The sequence below is a fragment of the Staurois parvus genome, unplaced genomic scaffold (assembly GCF_062004578.1).
Source record: "Staurois parvus isolate SC_StPar_1 unplaced genomic scaffold, SC_StPar_1.0 ptg001347l, whole genome shotgun sequence".
Taxonomy (NCBI): Eukaryota; Metazoa; Chordata; class Amphibia; order Anura; family Ranidae; genus Staurois; species Staurois parvus.
Window position 1 is genome coordinate 536,445 of NW_028319143.1, and position 10,800 is coordinate 547,244.

General features: G+C 50.0%; 1 protein-coding gene across 1 annotated transcript in view; it reads left to right on the forward strand.

The window, feature by feature from the left end:
- The window catches only part of ALMS1 (ALMS1 centrosome and basal body associated protein), an 88,607-nt gene extending 78,165 nt beyond the window's left edge, over positions 1–10,442 (forward strand). The window contains exons 15-18 of the mRNA XM_089661502.1: positions 7–181; positions 2,172–2,235; positions 6,041–6,140; positions 10,049–10,442. Of these exons, the coding sequence (XP_089517628.1) occupies positions 7–181; positions 2,172–2,235; positions 6,041–6,140; positions 10,049–10,093 (384 nt within the window). The 3' untranslated portion in view covers positions 10,094–10,442. The remainder of the gene's footprint in view (positions 1–6; positions 182–2,171; positions 2,236–6,040; positions 6,141–10,048) is intronic.
- The last annotated feature ends 358 nt before the right edge of the window (positions 10,443–10,800 follow it).

The following is a 10,800-nucleotide window of genomic DNA, read 5'->3' on the forward strand; positions in this document are numbered from 1 at the left end:
TGTCAGGAGTTGCTGAAGGCGCACCGGCCAGATTTCATCTTCCAATCGGGGGAGAGGGTGAAACGTTTACAGCTGCTCACCAAGGAGAGGAAACTGCAGAGCATCTTCCAGAGCGAGAGAGAGGAACTCTTCAACCAGCCGGACAGAAGAGGGAGGCCCCCCCACCACACTTCATATAAAGGTGACCACAGGGTTGTAGCTGACATGTCATGGCTGATAATCCAAGTCTACAAATGTCAGCCTCATAGGGATCCTGCTTGTACCGTGTTATTGAAAGCAAATCATGGAAAGAATAATATATTCTGACAACTGTATGTAGTTAAAGCCCAATTACACTTCTATCTAAAATCAGCTAAATGCATTCCAGCTACATTAACCCCTTCCCGTCCAGCAGTTGTATACAAACGGCCGGAGGGTGGCAGTGCAGGGTCGGGTGGACGTTTATAAACAGCCTCCACGCCCCCTGCTTGTGCGCGCTCCCTGGGAGCGCGTAGCACCGCGATCCGGTGCCCGCTGTGTCTCCCAGACACAGTGGAACTCCGATCCTCGTACGTGACCTCTGTGCGAGGTCCTGATCATGTGATCACTGATTGGCCAATCAGTGATCACATGCAGAGTAGTAAGCAAGATGTCACTTCTGACGACATTGCTTACTACATGTGAAATCTGTGAATGATCACAGAGATCACACGGTACAGGGCTATTCACAACTGCCTTGTACCATGTGACAAGCTGTGACCAATCACAGCTCTCACAGTAGTTCTCAATGGCTGCAAGAATGCTGCCAAAGAGAAAGAGAATTGATTGCTTTTACAGCCTTTAATAATTGTATATAAACGGCCGGACGGCGGCAGTGCAGGGTCGGGTGGACCTTTATAAACTGCCTCACCGCCCCCTGCTTGTGCGCTTCCTGGGAGCACGCAGCACTGTGATCCAGTGCCCGCTGTGTCCTCCAGACACAGTGGAACACCGATTGTCGTATGGGACCTCTGTGCGAGGTCCCGATCATGTGATCACTGATTGGCCAATCAGTGATCACATGCAGAGTAGTAAGCAAGATGTCACTTCTGATATCATTGCTTACTACGTAAGAAATCTGTGAATGATCACCGAGGTCACATGGTACAGGGCTATTCACAACAGCCTTGTATCATGTGACAAGCTGTGACCAATCACAGCTCTCAGTATTTCTGAATGACTGCAAGAATGCAGCCAGAGAGAAAGAGAAATGATTGCTTTTACAGTCTTTATGGGTGTAAAAGCAATCCATGTAAAAAAAAAAAACCTTCATCACCCCCCACAAGTAGTACAGTGTCACCAAATAACCAATTTAGTTTATAACCCAAAATTATAATTAAAAAAAAATCTTTTTACATTTTTATTTTTTTTTTTTATACTATTAATTGGGTTTTTTTTTTACATACTGTCATCCCTGTGCTGAGTTCCCAGGTCTGTACACCTGCTGTGCCCATTACGAGGGGTTCCCATCATCCCTGTGCTGAGTTCCTGGGTCTGTACACCCGCTGTGCCCATTACGAGGGGTTCCCATCATGCCTGTGCTGAGTTCCTGGGTCTCTACACCCGCTGTGCCCATTGTGAGGGGTTCCCCCCATCCCTGTGCTGAGTTCCCGGGTCTGTACATCTTCTGTGCTGCTTATCAGGGGTTCCCACCATCCCTGTCCTGATTTCTCAGGTCTTTACACATGCTGTGCCCATTATGAGGGGTTCCCACCATCCCTGTGCTGAGTTCCCGGTCTGTACACCCGCTATGCCCATTATGAGGGGTTCCCACCATCCCTGCACTAAAATCCAAGGTGTACACACCTGCTGTGCCCATTATGAGGCATTTCCACCATCCCTGTGCCGAGTTCCTGGCATTGTACGCCTGCTGTGCCCATTATGAGGGGTTCCCACCATCCCTGTGGTGAGTTCCCGGGTCTGTACACCTGCTGTGCCCAGTATGAGGGGCTCCAACCACCTTTGGTGGGAGGAGCTGGGACACACAAAGCTGGGCGGGAACACTCAATTCTCCCAGGTCAACAGGAACAAAGCTGGGAATTCTGGTAGGGATATGTCACTGATAGAGCCCCCCCCCACCCGACCCTTCAGGTATGTATAGGTGGTGTGAGCTCTTGTCCTGGGCTATTTCTGACTAGGTTTTCTTCATTTAGAATCCAGAACATCCCAGAAGATGAAAAGCATCCCCAAGAGAGAGATGGTGCAGAGATCCAAGAGGTGAGCAGAACCGAACAGACACCGGAAACTAACAAATCTACCACCTCGGAGATTACATGACCACAACAATGTCATCGATTGTAAAGTCACACAGAATTTCACGTTTGCTCTTTGTTCTAACTTGCTATAGCAGACGTGGTAACACATGTGGTCAGAATAGCGCCAGTTGCACAGCTCCCGATGTACACACGACGATGTCTTTTGGTACACTGACTTATGAAGGTCAGTGCACCGTGTGACTGTGCGTGCAGCCTTGTGCTGCCATCTGTTGGTGTGTTACAAAGCTAGTCTTGAAACTTTTTGATACCACCTCGTACACAGGGCTCACAGCAGAAGGTGCAGTAGCAGCTAGCACTCCCTTGAGACTGGGGGGGGGGGGCGTCATGACAGACATGGCAAAGGGGGTGGTAGCAACAGGGTGGATATAGTGAATGCAGGGTCCGGGGAGACCGGATATAGTGAATGCAGGGTCCGGGGAGAGCGGATATAGTGAATGCGGGGTCCGGGGAGAGCGGATATAGTGAATGCAGGGTCCGGGGAGAGCGGATATAGTGAATGCAGGGTCCGGGGAGAGCGGATATAGTGAATGCAGGGTCCGGGGAGACTGGATATAGTGAATGCGGGGTCCAGGGAGAGCAGATATAGTGAATGCGGGGTCCGGGGAGACCAGATATAGTGAATGCAGGGTCCGGGGAGACCAGATATAGTGAATGCAGGGTCCGGGGAGACTGGATATAGTGAATGCGGGGTCCAGGGAGAGCAGATATAGTGAATGCAGGGTCCGGGGAGAGCGGATATAGTGAATGCAGGGTCCGGGGAGATCGGATATAGTGAATGCAGGGTCCGGGGAGAGCGGATATAGTGACTGCGGGGTCCGGGGAGACCAGATATAGTGACTGCGGGGTCCGGGGAGACCGGATATAGTGAATGCGGGGTCCGGGGAGAGCGGATATAGTGAGTGCGGGGTCCAGGGAGAGCAGATATAGTGAATGCGGGGTCCAGGGAGAGCAAATATAGTGACTGCGGGGTCCGGGGAAACCAGATATAGTGAATGCGGGGTCCGGGGAGACTAGATATAGTGAATGCGGGGTCCGGGGAGAGCGGATATAGTGAATGCAGGGTCTGGGGAGAGCGGATATAGTGACTGCGGGGTCCGGGGAGACCAGATATAGTGAATGCGGGGTCCAGGGAGAGCGGATATAGTGACTGCGGGGTCCGGGGAGAGTGGATATAGTGAATGCGGGGTCCGGGGAGAGCGGATATAGTGACTGCGGGGTCCGGGGAGAGCGGATATAGTGAATGCGGGGTCCGGGGAGAGCGGATATAGTGGCTGCGGGGTCCGGGGAGACCGGATATAGTGACTGCAGGGTCCGGGGAGAGCGGATATAGTGAATGCGGGGTCCGGGGAGAGCGGATATAGTGAATGCGGGGTCCGGGGAGACTAGATATAGTGAATGCGGGGTCCGGGGAGAGCGGATATAGTGAATGCAGGGTCCAGGGAGAGCGGATATAGTGACTGCGGGGTCCGGGGAGAGTGGATATAGTGAATGCGGGGTCCGGGGAGAGTGGATATAGTGAATGCGGGGTCCGGGGAGAGCGGATATAGTGACTGCGGGGTCCGGGGAGAGCGGATATAGTGAATGCGGGGTCCGGGGAGAGCGGATATAGTGGCTGCGGGGTCCGGGGAGACCGGATATAGTGACTGCGGGGTCCGGGGAGAGCGGATATAGTGACTGCGGGGTCCGGGGAGAGCGGATATAGTGAATGCAGAGTCCGGGGAGAGCGGATATAGTGAATGCGGGGTCCGGGGAGAGCGGATATAGTGAATGCGGGGTCCGGGGAGAGCGGATATAGTGAATGCGGGGTCCGGGGAGAGCGGATATAGTGAATGCAGGGTCCGGGGAGACCAGATATAGTGAATGCGGGGTCCAGGGAGAGCGGATATAGTGACTGCGGGGTCCGGGGAGAGTGGATATAGTGACTGCGGGGTCCGGGGAGAGCGGATATAGTGAATGCAGAGTCCGGGGAGAGCGGATATAGTGAATGCGGGGTCCGGGGAGAGCGGATATAGTGAATGCGGGGTCCGGGGAGAGCGGATATAGTGAATGCGGGGTCCGGGGAGAGCGGATATAGTGAATGCAGGGTCCGGGGAGACCAGATATAGTGAATGCGGGGTCCAGGGAGAGCGGATATAGTGACTGCGGGGTCCGGGGAGAGTGGATATAGTGAATGCGGGGTCCGGGGAGAGCGGATATAGTGAATGCGGGGTCCGGGGAGAGCGGATATAGTGAATGCAGGGTCCGGGGAGACCAGATATAGTGAATGCGGGGTCCAGGGAGAGCGGATATAGTGACTGCGGGGTCCGGGGAGACCGGATATAGTGACTGCGGGGTCCGGGGAGAGCGGATATAGTGACTGCGGGGTCCGGGGAGAGCGGATATAGTGAATGCAGAGTCCGGGGAGAGCGGATATAGTGAATGCGGGGTCCGGGGAGAGCGGATATAGTGAATGCGGGGTCCGGGGAGAGCGGATATAGTGAATGCAGGGTCCGGGGAGAGCAGATATATAGTGACTGCGGGATCCGGGGAGACTAGATATAGTGAATGCGGGGTCCGGGGAGACTGGATATAGTGAATGCGGGGTCCGGGGAGAGCGGATATAGTGAATGCAGGGTCTGGGGAGACCGGATATAGTGACTGCGGGGTCCGGGGAGAGCGGATATAGTGAATGCGGGGTCCGGGGAGAGCGGATATAGTGAATGCGGGGTCCGGGGAGAGCGGATATAGTGAATGCGGGGTCCGGGGAGAGCGGATATAGTGACTGCGGGGTCCGGGGAGACCAGATATAGTGACTGCGGGGTCCGGGGAGAGCGGATATAGTGACTGCGGGGTCCGGGGAGAGCGGATATAGTGAATGCAGAGTCCGGGGAGAGCGGATATAGTGAATGCGGGGTCCGGGGAGAGCGGATATAGTGAATGCGGGGTCCGGGGAGAGCGGATATAGTGAATGCAGGGTCCGGGGAGACCAGATATAGTGAATGCAGGGTCCGGGGAGAGCGGATATAGTGAATGCAGGGTCCGGGGAGAGCGGATATAGTGAATGCGGGGTCCGGGGAGACCAGATATAGTGAATGCGGGGTCCGGGGAGACCAGATATAGTGAATGCAGGGTCCGGGGAGAGCGGATATAGTGAATGCAGGGTCCGGGGTTTAGAAACATTTTGAGCTGCAAAATTATGTAAAGATGTCTGCCAACAACTGGGGAATTGCTTTAAATCACTGAACAAGCCAAAGAGCACAAAGAAGAACCAAGAGAAGACACATGGGAGTTGATTTACTAAAGGCAAATAGACTGTGTACTCTGCAATTGCAGGTGCTCCAGAGCTTAGTAAATGATGGGAAGCTCTGCTGACCTTCATCATCCAATCATGTGTGAGCAATAACTCTGGGGGTTTTTTTTTTCCTTGCTTGTGATTGGGTATTCTTTGCAAAGTGAAGCTTTACCTGCACTTGCAGAGTGCAACAGAGACTTGGATGCACTCTACACATGCTCTGCTTGGTGTGTATTGCTAGGGAGTTTGTTTTTCTTGGGATAGTGCATGCGATCAGCACAGCGCCTTTACCTGCACTTTTCAAAGTGCACAGTCTATTTTCCTTTTGTAAACCAACCCCATGGAGTCCATAAATGCCAGTTTTACAGATCTGCAGTAGATTTTGTGTGATAAGGTCACCTCCTGTATTTTCAGTGGCTCGCTTGGCTGCGGATTGTTGTTTCTTGTCATGCGCTCACTCTCCTCTATTTTTCAGGCTATACGAGCAGCTTCCCGAAATAAAGAAGAGGAAGGAGGAGGAGAAGAGGAAGTCCGAGTATGAAACGTACCGGCTGAAAGCTCAGCTCTTCCGAAAGGTCTGTTCCAGTAACATGTAATACACATAAACGGCAGAGGCACCTCCTCTCCTTAGGCATCTATTATTTATTATTTCAGGTACTTATATAGCGCCGTCAATTTACACAGCACTTTACATATATATTGTACATTCACATCAGTCCCCGCCCCTGAGGAGCGTACAATCTAAGGTCCCTAACTCACATTCATACATACACCTACTAGGGACAATTTAGGCAAGCTAGAGTTAACCTACCAGCATGTCTTTGGAGTGTGGGAGGAAACTGGAGAACCTGGAAGAAACCCACACAGGCACAGGGAGAACATGCAAACTCCAGGCAAATAATGTTGCAGTTGGGATTTGAACTGACAACCCTAGTCCTGAAGTGCTAATCTCTGTGCTGCCCATGTAGTAGAAACATTGATGGGTTGTAACGTTTCCAAGTGGCATCTACTCACATTTCATCTGATTGTTGTAGCCGCACTATGAGATGATACGTGTTGGCTGCCTGAGATGTCGCCTTCATTAACCCCTTCCAGTCCGGACACTTCCCCCCCCCCCCCCCTTCCAGTCCGGACACTTTCCCCCTCTTCCAGTCCGGACACTTTCCCCCTCTTCCAGTCTGGACACTTTCCCCCTCTTCCAGTCCGGACACTTTCACCCCCTTCCAGTCCGGACACTTTCACCCCCTTCCAGTCCGGACACTTTCACCCCCTTCCAGTCCGGACACTTTCACCCCCTTCCAGTCCGGACGCTTTCACCCCCTTCCAGTCCGGACGCTTTCACCCCCTTCCAGTCCGGACGCTTTCCCCCCCTACCAGTCCGGACGCTTTCCCCCCCTACCGGTCCGGACGCTTTCACCTCCTTCCGGTCCGGACGCTTTCACCTCCTTCCGGTCCGGACGCTTTCCCCCCCTTCCGGTCCGGACGCTTTCCCCCCCTTCCGGGTCCGGACGCTTTCCCCCCCTTCCGGGTCCGGACGCTTTCCCCCCCTTCCGGGTCCGGACGCTTTCCCCCCCTTCCGGGTCCGGACGCTTTCCCCCCCTTCCGGGTCCGGATGCTTTCCCCCCCTTCCGGGCCGGACGCTTTCCCCCCCTTCCGGGCCGGACGCTTTCCCCCCCTTCCTGTCCGGACGCTTTCACCCCCTTCCAGTCCGGACGCTTTCACCCCCTTCCAGTCCGGACGCTTTCACCCCCTTCCAGTCCGGACGCTTTCACCCCCTTCCAGTCCGGACGCTTTCACCCCCTTCCTGTCCAGGCCAATTTTCAGCTTTCAGCGCTGTCACACTTTGAATGACAATTGCGCGATCATGCAACACTGTACCCAGACTAAAATGTTATAATTTTGTTCACACACCTAGAGCTTTCTTTTGGTGGTATTTAATCACCGCTGGGGTTTTTATTTTTTGTTAAATTAACAAAAAAAAAACGAAAATTAAAAAAAAAAACATGTTTCTTTGTTTCTGTTATAAAAGTTTGCAATTAAATAATTGTTCTTCATAAATTTAGGCCGAGATGTATTCTGCTACATGTCTTTGGTGAAAATAACCCAAATTAGTGTTTATTATTTAGTCTGTAGGAAAGTTATAGAGTTCACAAACTATGGGCGATATCTGAAAATCGATCAACCTAATTTCTTGAGGTCCAAAAATGTCAGGACAGTACAGATATCCCCCAAATGTCAGGACAGTACAGATATCCCCCAAATGTCAGAACAGTACAGATATCCCCCAAATGTCAGAACAGTACAGATATCCCCCAAATGTCAGGACAGTACAGATATCCCCCAAATGTCAGAACGGTACAGATATCCCCCAAATGTCAGGACGGTACAGATATCCCCCCAAATGTCAGGACAGTACAGATACCCCCCAAATGTCAGGACAGTACAGATATCCCCCAAATGTCAGGACAGTACAGATATCCCCCAAATGTCAGGACAGTACAGATATCCCCCAAATGTCAGGACGGTACAGATATCCTCCAAATGTCAGGACGGTACAGATATCCCCCAAATGTCAGGACAGTACAGATATCCCCCAAATGTCAGGACAGTACAGATATCCCCAAATGTCAGGACAGTACAGATATCCTCCAAATGTCAGGACGGTACAGATATCCTCCAAATGTCAGGACGGTACAGATATCCCCCAAATGTCAGGACGGTACAGATATCCCCCAAATGTCAGGACGGTACAGATATCCCCCAAATGTCAGGACGGTACAGATATCCCCCAAATGTCAGGACAGGACACATATCCCTCAAATGTCAGGACAGTACAGATATCCCCCAAATGTCAGGACGGTACAGATATCCCCCAAATGTCAGGACGGTACAGATATCCCCCAAATGTCAGGACAGGACACATATCCCTCAAATGTCAGGACAGTACAGATATCCCCCAAATGACCCCTTTTGAAAAGTAGACAGTCATACTATATTTTTATATTTTATTATATTTATTTATGTATTTCATAACAGGCATGGCGAGTTTTTTTCAGTTGTAATTTTTTTGTCATATTTTTTTAGAAAATGAAGAAACGGAAAAAAAAAAATTTTTTTTTTGTACATATTGTCACCAGTGCAGTACAGCATCATCATATAACTGGTGTGGTGGTGATCAGGGACACTGACTGGTGACAGTATGAAAAAAAAAAACCTGATATTTTTTTTTCATTTTTTTTATTACATTTTTTTATTTTTTTAAGATTTTTTTTTTCATATTACACTATGACCAAAGTAGTATAATGTTACCATAGTAACATTGTACTACTTTGGGGAATTGATCGGTATTTTTTCTTTTTTTACACAATTTGATTGCTTATAGCAGGGGTGGGCAACTGTGGCCCTCCAGCTGTTGTAGAACTACAAGTCCCATGAGGCATTGCAAAACTGACAGTTACAAGCATGACTCCCAAAGACAGAGGCATGATGGGACCTGTAGTTCGCCAACAGCTGGAGGCCCACAGTTGCCCACCCCTGGCTTATAGCAAAGTGCAGCACAGTGGCTAAATGGTTAGCACTTCCGCATGGCAGTACTCGGGTCGTTGGTTCGAATCCCAGCCACGGGACCTCCTGCCTGGAGTTTGCATGTTCTCCCTGTGCCTGTGTGGTTTTTCTCCGGGTACTCTGGTTTCCTCCTACACTCCAAAGACATGCTGGTAGGTTAATTGGATCCTGTGTAAATTGGCCCTAGTATATGAATGTGAGCTAGGGACCTTAGATTGTACGCCCCTTGAGGGTTAGGGACTGATGTGAATGTACAATATATATGTAAAGCGCTGTGTAAATTGACGGCGCTATATAAGTACCTGAAATAAATAAATAATTTGCTATAAGGAAGCATTTAACTGAATGAAATCGATTCATTCAAGTTTTTTTGTTGTGATTAGCTGTGATTGGCCACGGCTAATCACATGACACAGATGGGCTGTGATTGGCCCAGCCTATGCATGTGATGACTTTGACCATTCACAGCAAGACACACTAGTATACAATGGATGGCATGAAAGGAAGCCATCCATTGTATACAACTGTCATATGACCTGCTGTGATTGGCCACAGCATATCACATAATACTGGCAATGGGGCCGGTACACAGATCTGTCATCGGCCGTGTCCGAGGTACACAGCTGGTGACAGATCTCGCCAGATCGCGGCTCTGCGGGCAAGCGCAAAGTGCCTTCCGGGAAGGACGTCATATGACTCCCTACCAGAGGGACGAGAGGTTCGCCCAATCTTCATTTTAGTATAGGCCGGGCGGGAAGTAGTTAATATACATATAGCGGAGGTAAGGGGTTAAAGGCGCAATACATCAAAGAGTAGAATATGGAACTCTGAAAAGTCCTCCGGATCCTCGAATAGAAGGAGATGGATGGGGCTGTTGTCGTGTCGTGTTATCTTTTATTTTTTCTGTCTTCTGTTGTAGAAAGTGACCAACCACATCCTGGGCAGGAAGACTCCCTGGAACTGACCGCAGTGGATTCCCGCACTTCATCCTAACCGCAATTCGCCTTAATCCCTCTTATGTGAATATAGAACTCTGCACAACGTTTGTCTGCTTGTGTCCGTGTGATCGATGTGTTTCTAATTATTTATTTGTGTGTAGGTTGTACATGTATTTATAACACAGTGTATTTTTCTAAGAATATAGCGCAAAGTTATTTTTTTCTATTTTTAATATTGTTTAAAATAGATTTAATTTAAAATGTTCTTAAGACCGAAGTGCAATGTTGGAATGTAATTCCTTCCCTTGTTCCCTTACTCCCTCCCTGAGTAACACGTAATTACAAATTTTCAATAAAATGTTCTTGTTTGGAAAATATACCTCCCGTTCACAACACCCCTCCCCAGACACTTCTCCAAGCACAGCCGCGTTGGATCCGTTCAATTTTGTTGCTAACGTTTGGGTGTAGATTTTTGTCGCAATATTTAATGTGATTTCTGCATTACCCATAGACAGTCATTTTGGTGTTGGTTATTGTAACGGAACCGGACCCCGACTGCACTGGGGTATTTCCGTTAGACTCCCGCTTCCCTGTTCGAACACAGATCCACGGACACCACCGCTGGCCATACAGGACGAGACAGTACCAGGCTTCTTAAGACAGGAAGTAGAACTGCTTTATTTTAACACAAACACAAGATATATACACAGGGCGGGGAAATACAACCAGGAAC